An 18,025-nucleotide genomic window follows, 5' to 3' on the forward strand; every position below is an offset into this window, starting at 1 on the left:
CCAAGCTGCATTGTGTGCCTTATCGTGCAGAGCGAAGGCATATACGTGAACAGATAAATGTGTGTTTAAGAAAGTATGTGAGAAAGAAACCACAGAAATAATGGACCTTTGAGTGAGGGACAACTGCACAGAAATACCGAGACGGAGTGTGAATCAATTTTAGCGACGTTGGATTCAAACCCGTATCAGCTCCTGGCTGAACTTCAGCCCTCCGCCCTGTCACCTCCTCCCTGGCTCCGTATGATGGATTACCATCTCTGGCAGTCTCAGAGGGTCTGTGAGAGGGAGGGAGGCTGGGTGATGGAGGTCAGTCACAACAGGAACACATTCATTGGAGTGGGAGCGCTGGGTTAAGGAATTATGGTGTGACAGAGATATGGGGTGAACTGAGGAGAGCAAAGGGTCCTTCTGGGGTCAGAGGAGCCAATTCCTGCTGGACCCCGTGCAAGCCACCCTCAGCTCAGAGCCATCTAGAGGGATTTAACTCAGCGTCAAATTTTGATCAACATTATTACAGTCCACTTGTCCCTTTGGCCACTTGTCAACAGTTAGAGGAATGTTAGCCTGGTAAAAACTAGCCCCTTGTTCTGCACTTTGTCTGGAGACTCAGCTAAAGAGAAATGATTGTTTGCTGGAGGTGTGGACTCTGTTGACTTTTTAATCAGGTCTGATTTCACCCAATCGCTAATGTTTAGCAGTGATGTACGTACTGCGCCAGATCGATGACGTACACTGGAAATTACGTGCAGTGGAAACAACCAAGTGGGAAGTAGGGTCACAAAATTTTGGCTAGCAATATAATGCTTCCTCTTGCTCTGACGTTAATTGCTCAATATTTGGAGGGGGGCCAACATGGACTGAATTCGCTGCCATTGCCAAACTAAAGGCAGACTGCATTCTAAAATATCGCAAAAAATCGTCAAGATGAGAATTGGGAAGAATTGCATAGAAGTCATATAGTTCCAGCTACTTAAAGTCAGAAAATAAAGTACTGGAGTATGTTGGGGTGACCTGAAGTTTTCACTGCCTGCCTGCCTGCTTGAAGCATAGAGTAACACAGCACCTTAAGAAATATTTCTGGTGACCAAAAGAATCAATACCTTTGCTGTGGAAACTAAAGGCTATACGGCAACTAGTCAGCCAGAACCTCAAAAACCCTGTATTGAATGCACCTAAAACAGTACCGTGTTGTCCAGACAACAGCAGGCCTTGGCGTGGAAAATGTTACCGATTGAGGATGGCTCAAACTTAGATGTTTCTATCGTCAGTGAGAACAGACATAGGCATTTATGAAGCTGTTTAACAGGAGATGTCAAAACACGTTAAGGGAATTTTAGCTTATTTCAGACTGAAGAAAAGCAAGAATTTGAGCAGATAATAGGAAGGCTAAATGTATTGCGACAAACTTATGTTTTGTCTTTCTTTCTAGATTTGGAAATGTGTGCCATCTTTTGGAAATCTAAGGGTTGAGGTAAGGAACTACAGTTCACACACATGCTCTTTACATCAACTTGTCTCTCATGCAGACAGTGTGACAACGGTTCTACTTTTAATACAAACATATGATGGTTGATCCGGAAAAATGCCTTGAAAAATGTGTTTTAAATATTAAATCTTAAAGAAACATCGGAAAGAATTATTGATATTGTTAACATAAGTAACATTATTATAGCTAATGTTATATTTAGTAGAAGTGAGAATAATTGGTGCTTTACTATATAAAAAATTATTTCACACATAAGATATTTGCTAAAATCCAGTGAAACACTGTAGAGGTTGAAGAACACATTAACAGGCATACATACACTAGAAGCTGTTTAATGACTACATTAAAAAAAATCTGCCTATTGAATAACTGTAAGTCTTTAATACATTTCAAATGTATGTGTAGGTCAATATTAAAACAGAAATCAAAGTGCAATCAGCTCATGAAAGCAAAACCTTCGCTCCCCGTCTGCGTTTTAAAGCCAATCAATAATAAGCACGCAAACAGATTTCAATAATTCACACAGCTCTAACTGCAGCAGCGAGAGAAAGATGATGTATTTTTTTGTAGAAAATGTGCAGCAGTGCCAAGTTTACAGAATTTGCAGACCCCGCACGAGCACAGAATTTTTTTTATTCTCCGTCACTGCCTAACGAACACGTACGCTGTGTAGGAAAGCTGAGGAGATGTGGAGGGATGAGAGACGAGAAGAGGCAAAACTAGAGGCAGACTGTAGAGACAAAACTATAGACCTGCATTGTCAGAGAGGAGAGGCCATCAATAAAAGTGTCACTATAAGGAGAGAAGCGGGGAAAATGTGAAGGAGAGAGAGTAGGCCGTATAAAAGAAACACAACAAAACCCGGTGAGACGGGTGCTTCATCTTGCTGGGCGCTAATAGACGTGAGAAGCGGCTGGTTCAGCATTCTTAGCTTGATGGCTCACTCGTCTGCTGACAGGCTGTGGCATCCATAACAGAGCAACACACATGTTTAAATGCAGCTTAGGCACTTAAGACTGACACGATTGTCTAAGTAGAGCGGTAAAGAACAAAAGCAGACCAACACAGAGCTAAGAAATAAAGCCAAAGATCATGGCAAGCCTGAGTTTATTAAGTGGTCCGGGTCTCTTTGACCTTCCCGAAACGTCCTGCAGCGCTTTCCATCTTTGTCGCTGGCTTTTGCTACGTTGCTCGATTACTGTCATCATCATTCAGCCCCAGAGTGCAGCAGAGTCGACCCGTATTTCCCTTCCTAGAGCACACTGTTTCCTCAGTTGCAACAAAGACAATGTATGTCCCTAGGTAGTTCAAGGGAAGTCCTAGCTGGGAAAGAAAAGTAAAAATGCAGACTCAGGACATCATGCATGTGTGAGAGTCAGTAAAAGGTCAGTCTGCTGGTAGTGACCGCAGCGTATCCACATCATTTATCCTCTGTAGAGACTTTTTTCCCCCTCAAAATATCTTCTCTTCCTATGCACAATGTTCTTTTTGAGTCCACAGCACATGGATTATAAAGTGATCAAAAAGAAGCCCTACTGCAAACACAGCTGATACATTTAATCAGAGATTCTTCACTCTAATAATTCATAAAACAACATAATTTTTCACATCCTTACTTGGTTCTATTGTCTGTTTGATCAATGGGCAACACTTCAAACTTTTCAATGCACAAGTTTAGCTTTAGCATGAATTTCTTTCAGCTTTGTCACCACCAGGATTTGATCAATACTCTTTTCCATGCAACACAAAATCTTCCAAAGTATTTTCAGTCTAGTTTCTAGAGCAAATATCTTAGTACACTTAAAGTAAGACAAAACTGACTCAAAAGTAACTTTTCAGGAGTTTGTTTTAAGTCAATAATGTCTTAATGTTGATGAAAACACACTTCTTCATTGGCAGAATATTTCACTTATAACATGGAAAAATGTCTTGTTATAAGTGGAAATATCTACCAATGGAACAAGTACTTTTTCATCAATATTAAGGAATTGTTTACTTAAAATAAGCTCATATACATTACTGAAAAGTTCCTTGTAAGTTATTTTTGTCTGATTTCAAGTGTACTAAGATACTTGCACTACAAACTAGACCAAAATTACTTAAAAACATTAGCCATGTTGGGCTTTTTAAGTTGCTCTCAAACATCAAGTCATGATGTTAGCACAGCTAGCCTCAGCATACAGCGATGAAGTCATGCTTTTATTTTTTTCTAACTTTCTGACATTCTAAGACATTCTGATATATATCAATTTTTGAGACCCTGGTTTAGTTTCCTGACTGTAGCATGTGAACCTTAATGTCTTGTAATGGTTGCATTGTTGCTGCTTCCTTCATTACCCTTCATTATTTCTCAAGGACTTCGGCACTGATTAAACCTCAGCCCACCAGGGTTTTCACAAGCGCGAGGGCAGGTGTCTACGCTCGCGTGTCTGTTGTTTGTGTGCACTAGTCTCATTCCTGAACAGGAATAATGAGTCCATATGAGCTTGTGAAAGGATCCGCAGTGTGGCTCATCCTCTCTCCCCACCTGGCCGGCTCCTCTTGGCCTACCCTTTTATTAGCTTTTCCTCATGCTGGACACAACAGGAACAGCTTGGTACCCTCCCTCCTCCTCTCCTCAACACTCACACCTCTCCCAACTCTATTTTCCCGCTAATTACCTTGTTGTATGAGAACCAAATGCTACCTAACGGTTCTCTTAATTGCAAAAGTGGGACATTAGATGATATCAAAGGACCTTTCTAAAAGTCATCCATTCCCATTTCAAGCGGCATTTAGAACCAACCCAAGACATCTGTTTTATTTCTGTATCATTTGCATTTTTAAAAGGTTAGAAACCGAACATAGCCGCGAGGGGGATGAAGCTACATGTGTCTTCATCCATTTGTAATACCCCACCCCACCAATGATTCTAAGCATTCAATGCACAGGCAGTATACACAGTGCATGTCAGAAGATCTAAATACCACTTGGAATCCAATTAAAACTGTACTGGGTCGCTCAAGAGTTCAAGATTTATTTTTTTACTCCTGGAGATCCAGGAATGTGCGACTGTCGTCCACCTGAAAAGATGGGCCAAAATTAACATTTTCCTTGGGATCCTGTCGCCCCAGGTGTGGCTCGTCACACTTAAATATACACAGATATTTGCAGTGCTGGCAAATTATTCAACGGCCACGGCTGCAGCAAGAGTTTCTGACAGAATCTTCAAAATGATTTATGAACCTGCTCATTGACCTACTTTAGTCAGAAGAAAGAAAAGAAGGCATACTCATTTATACCCAATACTATTGTATATTCATTCTACATAGCTGGCCCGTGGACAGTCTTGATTAGGACCAGATTACAAAGCAGCTATTCAGATTTCCTGCCGGCAATATGTTTCGAGATTCTCTGTCCTTGTAAAGAAGTTAATGGCTGTAAGGAAATCACTTCTCTACAGTGTCTTGCCAAGGTATGAACATACATTGAACGTTCCTGCCTTTTTTGATGTTATACTCACAAACTTCAAAGTATTAAATATAAATAATGGTGAATTGGAAGAAAAACTCCTATAGAAAAACATCTATGTTGACACTTTTCAGCACAATTACAGTTGCAAGTCTATGAAGTTGCATCTCTACCCCACTCTCGCATCTAGAAACTGAAACCTGTGAAATACTTCAAGTTCAGTCGGACTGGGTGCATGAAGTCTATAAACATCTACACTTAGGTCTTGCCACAGATTCTCATTTAGATTTCTGTTTGAGCTTTGAACATTTTGTTAGTTGGTGAACTGCTGCCACAGTCTAATGTCTTTTTCAACCTTTAGGAAATTGTTTTGCTGAGGATTAATCTGAATTTTGCTCCATTAACTGTGGAGATGGTGTGTTCAGTGTAATCTACAGATAGTTACCCACCAAACACTAAGGACAACAAGGCCAAAAAGTATAATTATTCCCTTATTTGACTGGAGTATGTTGTTCCACATGTTTATGGAGTTCCCTACATGGCTTGAGACAAACAGTCATTGAACATCTCACGGCTTTCATTCAACAAGTTTCTTTCTGCCACAATTTCATAAGGGCTGGCTTTTTGAAGGGCACAACTAATGCTTTAGTCTGGTAAAAACCAACTCCTTGTTCTACCCATTGAAACTGAGACTATGCAGCATCGACTCTACCCCTGTTCAGGCAGAATTCACAAGCAATCTGTGTTCAACATCTACACCTGAGGAAGGATTCAGTCTTTTAAAGACATGGTAAAACCATTAATAATGCAGCACAAGTTCTCTCCCTCCTCCTTCCTTTCTCTCCACCTTACCTAGAGTGGCGAGTGCTGCCGAGCTTGAGCTTCGTCACACCGCAGTGGTCTTGAGACAGTCAAGTCTGTTTCAGTAGCTGCAATTAAACTATCTCACTAGGGTCTTGTTCAACCACTCGAGAATGGAGAGGGAGCAAAGGTGTGTTCAATACATCGAAGCAAGAGGGAAGCAGAAGAGAAAGGAGGTGGTCAGTTGGTTGCAGGACATATCAATTCAAGAGTGTGAACAATCATATGGCATAACGTTTGGCTGATGGAAATAGATTTAAATGCTACCTTCACTTGATTACTAGATGGATGTCCAGCCCTAATAAAACTCATCACTGCCAAAAAGCCCAGTGTAGAGGGATGTAACAGTTCTCTTAACCTGCTTCTACATCATAAATTATATTCTCTTAAGGCTCTCCCATTTTCATCCTAAGCTGAAAAGTTGTTGCTTGGTTGTAGGCGTTCATATTCGCACATATCTTTCATACACGCACCCTCCATTTAGCTTTCACAAAATGGTTACAGAGAGAGTGCCACATCTCTCTGCAGACCGCCTCCTCCATGAACAACATAGCTGCACTTTCCATTCAGGATCTCTTAGCCATGTGACAGTATTTGTAGTTATTTAGCAATGAATCATACAAATGTACATAATGTCTCACCATGTTGGATTATGTTTCTTAAAAGTATTCCACAGCGCCTGCAGAAACAGTAACCAGATGGTGGAAGTGGACTAAATGAAGTAACATATCAACATTGCTATATGAGCCCATTTCTTCATAAAACATACCAACAACCTTCTGAACAATCACACAACATTTTGCACAAAGCTCTGTACAAAATAGTTCAATCAGGCCTTGTGATGAGAAAGGGAGGAGAATGTTTCCCTATGAACATGGTGACATAATTTTCATGACACAACTACATCAATGAGAGTCGAAGTAGCATTAGAGAGCCTTAAGGCAGACAGGAGCTTTTTATTTTAGCCCTATATGGGTCTCCAGCTCAGGGTGGAGATGGTTGGTTCAACCCCTGTATGACCACTGATCTAGACTAAAGCCCATAAGAACTACCAACCCAGGATGGAGCTGCTTTCTCAGCTTCATTACACCCACATACCCAGGCAGGAAATGGAAATGTTCATTTTCACCCAATAAGTCAACCAGACACAGAGATGACTAAGTATTACCTTCTGAGCCTACAGGAACTTCATTGAGGAGACAGGCATTAGAAAAATCAAAGACTGAAACTACAGGATATTCAAGAGTGTGAACAATCATATGGCATAATACCAAAACAGCAGCAGAGTTGTGTTTCATGAGAACCGACTATGTTGTTGCCCTTGGCAGGACACTAGTCTGGCCCATGTACCAATCCTACAAATCAACTTCAGAACATTTTTTATTCCAGATCTCTTAAATGATCTGCTATTAAAATTGCAGTAAGTCATTAATGCCTTGATAGAATACACTACCTTCATATTTCCATTTTCTTTCTCTCGTCTCATCTTCTTAAATTTCTGAAACGTGCCTTTGGGGGATTTCATCTGCTCTCACTCCAATAATTTATATGAAAATTGTTCTACTTTAATAAAACTTTATTACTCCGTCAGATTGTAATTAATAGGCAAGGGGCACTTTCAGACTAAATGAAGATTTTCACAGTTAATAACTATTGGAAAAAGCAACCATTTTGACTCTGCAATGATGTAGTTGTTGGCTCAAGTTCCAGATATGCAGAGGAAAACTATTTTCTGCAATCAATCTTAATCATCATAAAGTTTCTTCAGGCTTCCTCTTTGTATCTTTTTAGCCACAAATGTAATTTAGTTGATGATAGTCTACTGGACTAGAGAAAAACACCAAGCAGAAGTATTGCATTACTTCAGATCTGTTGTTTTGAACCTCAGTTCAACCCCGTGAGTGAACTTTTTATCTCAACTCCTTCAATTTCAAACCCAGAAACATTCAACTTTCTACATATTTATTTAACTGCTGGTAGCTCAAATATATTCAAGTAGCATAACTACATTTCCTTACATTAGATTAGGCAAAGAGCCTTGGAAACTGTTGGTGAAAAAAGCAAGTATGAAATGACTTCAAAATGGATACAAATTCACACGTGGCTGACAAGATACAAATTACCACCAGTCTTTTAATGAAATAAAGAATAAATAGGTCCAGAGTCCCTGACACTCAATCTGCTAAGGAAACCAAACATAAACCAACGACAATTCAAAAACTCTTTTTGCTGCCAAATTATTGAATACACATATGAGCTCAACAACAAAGATATTTATAGTCTTTAACCTGCTACTTAGGTTACAAAACCATACAATCAGTGCACTAATTGCAATTAGTGCAATTAGTGCACTAATTGCACTTTACGATTAGTGCAAAGTGCTATAATAGCAAGTCAGTTTACAGGTGTTTCAAGAACTTCTGAGAATTCATGTAATTTTTTGAAAAAAACCCTTTTTTAGAAATGTGGACTATGGATGCTGACATTAGTGTTGGGATTTCTTCTGCTGCAACATGCTAAGCATTGAGATGCTATTTTAGACTAGAATAGCTTCAGTGAAAGGCTAACTCCTTTTAGAACAACTTGTACACAACAATAGTCTTTCCCGGCATCCAGTCAGATTGAAAAATTAACCCCCTGTGGGCCAAGAGAAGCGGCTTTGTCATCCATTGCTATTGTTTGACATGTTTGACGATTGTGCATCAGATTTCCTGGCGCATCAGAAACGTGCAAATACAAAAGTTCCATTTTGAACTTTTACAGTTAAAAAAAATTTGCTATGAATTGAATTAAAGGTTTTAAGTCATTAAAATGGATTTAATTAATAGTCTAGATAAACATGAATTTTACAGGTACCTGCAATTGAGAGACTATAATAAGACAGAAATCAGGTGGGATCCCTCTGTGGAAGGGAATGGGGTGATTGAAATTGTGATAAATGCATTCAGTGGAACAAAAATTTAAATTGTGGATCAATGAACGCCGATCACTCTCACATATTTTGGAACTGTCCTAAAATTGTTCAATTTTGGACAAATGTACATGAAACTGTAAAGAAGATTCTGGGATATGATATTCCTATGAGTAGTGTGGTACAATATCTTTGCAATCTTAACAATATCAAAGTAAAGGTAAAAGACAGGTATCTGATTAAGATAATGTTAATAGCTAGCAAGAAAGCTATTACGAGGAAATGGGGAAAGGCAGACCCCCCATGTCAAGAACAATGGACCGGAATAATAGAAGAAATCTACATTATGGAAAAACTGACACATCGTTTGAGACTTCAGCAAACACAAATGGAAGAAAAGTGGATGAAGTGGACAACATTCAAGACAAAAGACAGCAACAAAAAATAAAGAACAAGACAAACTAGATGGGACAAAGGTGAAATAGAGGAATAACTCCCAAGCAAAAGTTTTGTTATGTCATGTTGAATGTGAAGTGTTCATGTACATTGTGTATGTAAACAAATGTGAAAAATACTAATAAACAGTTAAATTATTTTAAAAATTTCATTAATTGAAATGTACAGGTTCAAGTCCTGGTCCTACAAAAAGAAGGTTACTTCGTCCCTCCTCTATTAAAAAATAAATAAATAAATAAATAAAACTTAAAAAAATATATATATAAATATATATATATATATATATATATATATATATATATATATATATCTGAAAGAGTTTGCTTGTTGTAGAAATGGAGTCTACAGAACGTGTTAGCAGAGAATTACTCCAAACCGGTCAAATATTTGTACCGTTCAAACTAAAGCATCTTTTAAATCTCTTCAATAAGAGCTGGATATAGTCTGTCCTGTTGCCTGTTTCCTAGTTAGCTATAATAAGCCATATTATTAAATGACAAGTCAAAACAACAAAAGCAAATGGAGACTTCCCACGCCACCTCCTGTACTGTTTGAGGTCTCTGGGACCTGCTGTTTGAAAACCCGGCCTAAGTCTGTTAGGGGGGTGAATGTAGGCTCATCTTCAAAGGTAACCTGAGTCACAATTCAGGTTCTGCCTGTCATCAACACAGTCCAGACAGCTTGAGCTAAATGTCCATCAGGAGCCATCCCTGTCATGCTAGCCCTGATCACCAGTGAGAGACCCAATGTCTGCCCTGTCATCTTGTCTCTTTCATAGAGTGGCAGCAGCTTTATGTCCAAACTCAAAGATCTGTGGACAACTTCAAAACAGCCCCTCTGAGCCAAGAATGTATCAAATTCATCAGATTCACGGCTGAAAAACTCATTCGCCACAAGTCATTACCCCAGCTAACAAGAACCTTTTAGACCTCAGGAAATCATTACGGAGTTGGCAAAAAGAGTACAATGAAATCAACTCTAAGAATAATGTAATTACAGTCGCCTCAAATTAAATGTTGATTTGTTTCCTCTTATTCCCAATGGTAAGTGGAGTGCAATTTCCTAATACAAATGATGTTTACAAACAAATGATAGAATTTCATAATGATGAGTGGAAATCCAAGTTTTTTGACTGTAGCAGGATCTGGACCTATTTTTGGCCAGCCAAAGACACGGCACAAATAGAATTTTAAAAAACAAAAGATGTGACAACGTCACGACTCACATGCTACTTCCAGGGACGCATTACGGCTGACGGCTTCTCCCAGGTAGTTCCGGGCCACGCAGACGTAGGCTCCCTCGTCGGGTTTGCTCCGCCGTCCGTGAACGATGCGCAGGAAGAAAAGCGAGCCTGTCGGAAGCAGCATGCGGTGTGAACGTGGGTCGTCTTTGTCCGTTTCCACCCGCTCCCCGTCTTTGTACCACTCCACTGTCGGGGTGGGCCGACCCTCCGCTTTACAGTTGAGAGTGGCGGGCTCCCCTTTGGATACGATCAGGTCAGAGGGGTGCTCCACAATCCGGGGCGGGGAGTCCTCCTGGCGCAGACGGGATCCTGAAGGTAAAGACAGAGAGCAGTGCAATTAATAACAGAAGATACTATTTTTATGTCAAAAAAAATTCAATACATATGGCTTATTAAATCCATTTTCAAACATAAACTGTCAACAATGTGTAAAGAAATTGTTAGTAATAAAACCGATCTCATAGGAAACAAAAAAATAATTAACTCTCGAGATTAGTACAGATATTTCTATTTGCTAAACGAGTGAGTTGGACTCACAAAACAAGAACTGAAGAAGAGTCTTAAAGCACATTCATTGTTACGTCCATATGCACAGTTGATTGATAAAATGTTTCACATTTCAAAAGAACGCCAATATAAGCGACATGTATCCTCCAAAACATCTATCACAAATTTGGACAGTTTGCTGCTAATGAAATTAAAGTTAGCTTAGAGGCTTCATAGTTAGTTTTCTAGATAAACAGACTTGTTTAAATTAGATCTGTAACAATTCAACAAATGATTCAAGGCTTTGTTAAATTATGCTTTGCTATTTAGTGCACTGTGTTCTGGCCAGCTTATTATTTGTTGTGCACAACACTCTCACATCCATCAATGACCTGTTAACAAATGCTAAGTGCTATTAGCAACTATGGAGGGAGATGGTGAGGGACCATCAATACAGTGACATTAAGTGTCAAAAGTGTGAAATCACTTTAAGCTAAATGGAAAAGAAATAGAAGTAGAAAGAAAGTTCACATCCTCAATATTGTAACACCTCATCTGGAAACATCTACTACATGCACCATGCTTACTTGTGGCTGCTAACAGGTGATGTTTTTGTTCCCTTTCCAAAAGGTTGACTTTTATCTGATTGTTAGCACCAAATCCGGGATGTTATACATGTGCACTGAAATACATTTTTGCTTACATTTAAGGTAGTTGCTGACTAAGAAGAGTAATGATTTGGAAAAAAATAGACTAGAAATATCTATATTATACAAAATTTTCATGCTTTAAGTTTGAGACTAAAAGTGACGTTTGAATCATATTGCATTTCAGGCTATAAAATGTTTTCTTGTTAAAAACAGAACATAAATGTGTTTAACCAGCACTTTTTCTTTAATTCTTTTACTAGCTTAAGTAAAACTACATAAAGGGACAATGTTTATTTTATTACTTTATTAATGGTCACAATAATCAATGGATTACTTGATTACTAAAATAACTCTTTACAACAGCCCTATTTTAAAACAAATAAAACATCAACATTTGACCAAAAGACCTGGTCTGATTTTTGAGCAAATGCATCCTGGTTTTTTGGTCATGTGGATATGCAAACTAGTTTGTAGCTACAACTTGAAGCATGGAAGATTTAGTATTTCACAGAAGAGATCTGCTCTAGTCAAACCAAAATAAGGAAATCTTACAAGTAATTAGACCCCTATGTGGACAACATAATACTTTTCTTACAGTTGAAAAGCCTGCAAAACTGATGTGAATATGAATGTCAAAGTTCTTTTTTTTCCTCTTTATTTGAATGGATGTTAGAGTTCAGACTGATGTCAAATGCTAATCCCCTGTGGCTCAAAGCCATGGACGCTCCTTTTCATTAGGGTTGCAGTGACTGAGCTCTCGGAGTCTGGTGGCTAAGATAATGCTCCCCAAGTCTAGGCGCTGTATGCATCTGTGACCAGGTCTTACCCCCAGAGATAAGGAGCCGTGGGCCACACACGTTTACATCACACAGGCCATGGAGGCCACGCAAGAATCAAACAGTTTAATCCAGCACCAAACAATCGAAGAACTACTTCAAAGCAGAGCAAATCAAGCTATCTTTTCCAACATTTAACGGAAAGATCTTTCTGTTTAACAACATAAAATTGTCCCATCACTTACTATGATTTTGCTGGCAGCCGCATGCTAACCAATCAGGACTTGGATCAAGTTGAGAGCTGAGCTTTTTTGTCAACAAGCGAGTTGCTGAATGTTTGATTGAGCCAAGTTGATGACTATGACCTACCCTGGGTTATTGCAGTGATAATAGGACGGTGCATGTTATACTTAAGCCTAACGTACCACAAAGATCTTTCTCCTTGGGCGAAACTCAACTCAACAAAGGATTGAAGCAGTTGTGGAAGTTCGGGTCTTTGTTCAGCTATGTTTGCACACATTTCGACACTATGGCAATCAACTGTAAATCCATGTACTAAAATTTTACGAGCACAAATATCTGCACAAAATGTCTGTCAAAGGTCCTGAGCAAAACAGAAAAGCATTCAAATGACACATCTCAGCACAAAAGTCCAGAAGCCCACCACTCGACAGGAATCAGCCATCAGACAGTAGCATATTGACCCCTGAACAGGAGGTAGACTGTTCTCTCTTCCTCCTAATTTCGGCTAATTCCCTCCATTTCCCCACCATTGATTAGTGATCAGGCCTCGTGTCTTTTGCCAAATGGGGCTACAGACGGGGGTTTGTGCGTGAGTGGCTGGTGACAGCATGTTCCCACAGCTCATGATCTAATCTTACTGGCATTAGGTGAAAAACTGGATGCTGTTGGTAGTGAAGCAGACAAAAAAAATACAGTAGGCTTCTAGAAATCATTTACTCAATCAAAAATTAGTAACAGTAACATTTTGTGCAGAGTGAGTTTGAGTTGTGGCAATGAGAGACTCAACCTACAAGGCAGCAGTTAGGACCATGGCGCTGATTAATGGAGAGTGAGATAAAGAAAAGTGATGGACACCCCCCTTTTCCCTTGATGAAGTGTCAAATGCACATTTATTTTTATCTCATTGAAGCATGTGTTTCCCCCCCGCTGCAATCCACAAAACCACGCAGGGGCTTTCCACTAAGGCCAATGCGCATGCACAGGAGCAAACCACGGCGACTACATTCGATTTATATCAGTCTAATTTCTTTAAATCCAATTTGTATTCCAATCTACTGCCTTCTAATCACGTAAACCTAGAATCTCCATCTGCTCCAGGCTTTCCTGTGGACATCAACGCAGCAGATGCCTCTACTATTGTCCCTCCACTGCCAGGGAAAAGCCGAGCTGGGTGAACAGAGGGCCCTACGTGGATGGTCAGTGTCCTTGCTGAGTGGGGACAGTCAAGTGTAGAGAGAGCACATGTCAAATACCTCCCTGTGCTAGAAAATACGCACTGAATGTGGGAAGCAGTGCACAATTGTAGAGGAGAAGAACATTCTTCACAAAAATCTGATTTATGCCTCTGTATTTTAGGCACCTTTTTCTGGGACAAAATCGGCATCAGAAGTCAACTCGCATGTACATAGAGTATTAATACAACTGTTCTGCAAAGGCTTAATGCTATAAAAATAGTGATTTTTACATATTTGTTGAAACTGTCACTATATTGTGACAGCATGGTAGGGGACAGATAATCTGTGAAAAAAAAAGAGCTCTTCTCTCTTCTCCCAGTGCTAACTCGAAACAACCAATCAGAGCCAGGAGGAGTGTCTTAGCGCTGTCAATCACCCTAAATTTCCCCTCCTTTCTTACCAGTTGTTTCATTGCAAAAATCTCAGCATCAACATGTTAATCTGTATCTATAGGCTATTTGCTGTCCAGGAGAGCTAGATACAAAACTCTCTTCATCCAGACATCAGATCTTAGCTCCTTGCAAAAGTCAAAGTAAATTTTCTGTTTCCTACCGGCTCCCTTTCCCCCCCATCCTCACTCTCTTTGCAGTAAATGGGCTTTCTGTTGCCCTTTTAATGTGATCATTGGTGCTGTGAAATCAAGTGCTCTCTGAGCTGAGGCAAGTGCACTTCACTGGGGCTCAGGGCACACGCTCCAATCAAAAATGGCTGTGTTTCTCCCTGCCCCGTCTGCAATAACACCAACATTACTTTTCACCGCGGCTGTGCAGTCATCCACTCCTGGAGGAAACCAGGAAACGCAGAACAAACAAACAAAGGATGCAGATAGGGAGTGAAATCAGCAAGCTGTTGGTGAACCAGAAAATGATGGGGGGGAGTTCAGCCTATTATTATTTATTTATTTTTACGTCTTCTTATGTCCACATCCCTGAAATGGATGCAACTTTCCATTAAATGTGCACAAGTTGAACATGTTTGCATTCTTTTCATGACTCAGAGAGAGTAGCATGAAAGTAGATCAAAACTCCACTTAAGTTTCTGATTTACAAAGAAAAAAAACACCTCTTTATTTCTCCATTAATTCCAAGATAAAACATCTCCAATTATACCTCCGGTCACACTGACCACACACAGAGTTAGGCTGTGTTTTCTATTATCTTGGTCACATATTTATTCATGTGTGCAACAGAAGGTCAGGCCTTTGATGATCTTTTTGTAATTATTTTTATTAGCTCCCAGGAGAAATTCTAGCCTACAAACCAAATCAATACCCGCACCAGTCTCAAGCAGAGCATAAAGAGAAGGGCTCCCCGAAGAGATATTACTTATTCTGCCAGCAGACATTCGCTGATCACAGGTAACCAATGGCAACCTTGGACCAAGGCGAGAAGTTCCGGCCTCGGAGGTGCCGTAAAAAACATCAAACGCTAAACTGGAGAACCGGGACAAGTGGCTGTAGCGGCGTGGCTCGGCGAGAAGGAAACTTGGAATGGAAGTGCAAAAGCCTGATGCCTCCGAGCTGTCTGACCAAAGTATTCACATCCCCCAGATGTGAATGCTGGACGGTAAGTATTCACATCCTCAAAACTCCTCTGCATTTTGAGGAGTTTTTCTGTTGTTTTTTTTTAATGGCATTTTACGTGACAGACTGACACAACGTGCCATGTAATTGTCAAGTGGAAAGAAAATGATGCGTATACATAACGTGGTGTGCATTGCTTCTCTGGAACTCAGATTACAATTTGTACATCTTTAAATAATAAGTCACTACCATATTTGCACATCTAGAACTGTTTTTGCCCTCACTCTGGGATATTTCTGACATCTCGAGTGTTAGGGTCTGAGAACATCACTTTTCAAATATTGTCTCAAATTCAATATTTATTACAGATGCACCAATATGAAAAATTGTGCTGATATTGACATCAATATGCTGCTATGGCCAAAAATATATACTTAACAGATACTTGATAATATTTTTGCATATATATCAATTGCTTTTCAATACCTTAACAAAAACAATCACACCATTAACTTCACCACTGCTTTTCTGATGCAGCTAAAATCCCCACAATCCTCTGCTGCATCACCATCACTGCCGCATGACCAAACAAGAACCACGTGACCGACCTCCTCCCCTTCTCCTCCAGAAACAAACAGAAACAAGATGGAAATAGTTATCAGTTGTTAATACCGGAACGCTTTTATTTTTCAGACTGATTCCAATACGTTAAAAAAATGTGACTAATTTCATCAGATCCTGATGTTAGCGCCGATATATTATACATCCCTAATTTTTATCCGGGAAGATCCTGAAATATTTTCTGGTGCTTGCTAAAGAAAAGCATTCCCACAGCATGGTGGCTTATCGCGGACATCGTGCTTTCTGGGTCATATCTTTCCTTGACACATCGCCTCCGTGTCAGATCCACGTGCTTTATTTCAAACTAAACATTTCTCCTGGTTCCGTTCACCACTTTCCCATTTGGTTTCCTCTCACTGCTGAGACTCCACCTTTGCCCCCTGGTGTCTATCCGTTTCACTTGCTCTCTGTCCTATTACAGCCTGCCCTCAGTGTTTTCGGGCGATGGAGTCATATTCGTCATGTCATCAGAGAGGAAATGCGAGAGAGCAGCGGGGGTGGGGTGGGGAGAAACTGAGGGTGGTGAAAGAATGATGTTACCGGTCGTCCGCGCCTCGGCACCAGAGCGCTGCGACACCTCCAAGCGGCACGCTCTGCGCCCGGGATTCATCTTCCTTACACCAGGCTGTCAGTGGCAGCTCCAGTGCGACCCACTCACCCCCTGCCCCCCAACACCAGACAGACACACAGCTCATCTCAGGGAGGCGTCACCGGAGCAGTCCAGCCCCACAGGACCCGGCGAGCCTCACAGTGACGACACGGAAAGCGAATGAAATGTGTTCACAGGTGCAGAGCACAGTCTTCCATTTCATCTGCTGCTGAAATATAGCAAGTGGTCTCTTTGAGCTAGTTAGCTTTCAAGCTGCCATGATGGGCTCTGTTCCACCTCAGTGCTCTGAAGAGTGTCCCTCCCTTCTCCTGTTTAGATTTATACTCTGAAAGCAAACACGGGAGGTAATTCTACAAGCTCCCCGCAACCTCTCAATGCATCCATGCTCGACTCCCAACAAATATCAGATAGAATTCCACGCTGAGTGTATTTCAGGCAGTGACAAGGTTGGGGGTCATATTGACTTTGCATCTGTGTATTTGCCCTCTCCCCCCCTCCTCCCCCCATACAGATGGGATATATAAATAGATAACTGTGGGAAATGGAATATCTGATTTTGCTGCAAAGGACCCAATCCACATAGCTTCCATTTGAAGCTATGTAGAAGCGCCATCGTTGTTTTTAAACAGGCTGCTCCTGTTGTCAGTCCTCATCCTGATGCCGCTTGCTATGGGCAGGACAGGAGAAGCTATCTCTTACAGCAGACGTCTTGGAGGGAAAAAAAGATGAGATTGTTGACAAGAAGCTGAAATGCAAAGCGAGGACATGGAAACAATTTAGATCTACTCATGGCGAATGTGAAAAGTGTGCTGCTCCCCCCTCTGTATGGTCTGATTAGTGTATGGAGATTAGCAACAGCTCTGTTGGCCTGTCAGGATGCTGGTAGGGACTCTAAACTGTTTGATGCAGATTAAATGATTTCCGATGCCGGGGCCACTCGAGCATGTAGCTCACTGCGCCACTTCACCTTCTTCATGCCTCCCTCTCTCTTTTTTCCTGCAGATCCTTTTGATCAGCGTGGTGTTATCTTCGGCTGGAAGCTTGATATGAAATTTTAGAGCCATAAAATCTATAAATATTGAAAGCATAAATATTGAAACCTGAATAAATTATAGTCGGGGTTTCTGTTGTTTTCTAAAGGAGATCAATCATTTTCAAAAGAATGCTTTGACATAAAAAGACATTTGTAGACCATTCTTAAAAAACACAGAAAAACTTTTACTACAACATTCATGTATCCAGGAAAAAGTGAGAAGTCCCTGAATAATTTTAACAGGGAGAACTAGAGTCTTTAAGGAAAGCAAAAACCCAAAGATCAAGAAATGAGGAGAAACAAGTCCTTACATAAGAAATCAACAGCCAGATCTCCATGGCAACCACAAGTGTTGTTTATGAGCATTAATCAGATAAGAAAATGCTTATTTCACAGCCATCTTTACTTCCTATGTCCTTCCTACCTACAAAATATCTGAAGA

General features: G+C 40.3%; 1 protein-coding gene across 11 annotated transcripts in view; it reads right to left on the reverse strand.

Moving 5' to 3' along the window:
- Positions 1-18,025, reverse strand: part of robo2 (roundabout, axon guidance receptor, homolog 2 (Drosophila)) — a 377,925-nt gene that overhangs the window by 207,141 nt on the left and 152,759 nt on the right. For all 11 annotated transcript variants that reach the window (XM_032590720.1, XM_032590724.1, XM_032590723.1 and 8 more), the window contains exon 2: positions 10,390-10,716. In XM_032590720.1, coding sequence (XP_032446611.1) covers positions 10,390-10,716 — 327 coding nt within the window. The remainder of the gene's footprint in view (positions 1-10,389; positions 10,717-18,025) is intronic.

Source organism: Xiphophorus hellerii, chromosome 18, assembly GCF_003331165.1.
Source record: "Xiphophorus hellerii strain 12219 chromosome 18, Xiphophorus_hellerii-4.1, whole genome shotgun sequence".
Lineage (NCBI taxonomy): Eukaryota > Metazoa > Chordata > Actinopteri > Cyprinodontiformes > Poeciliidae > Xiphophorus > Xiphophorus hellerii.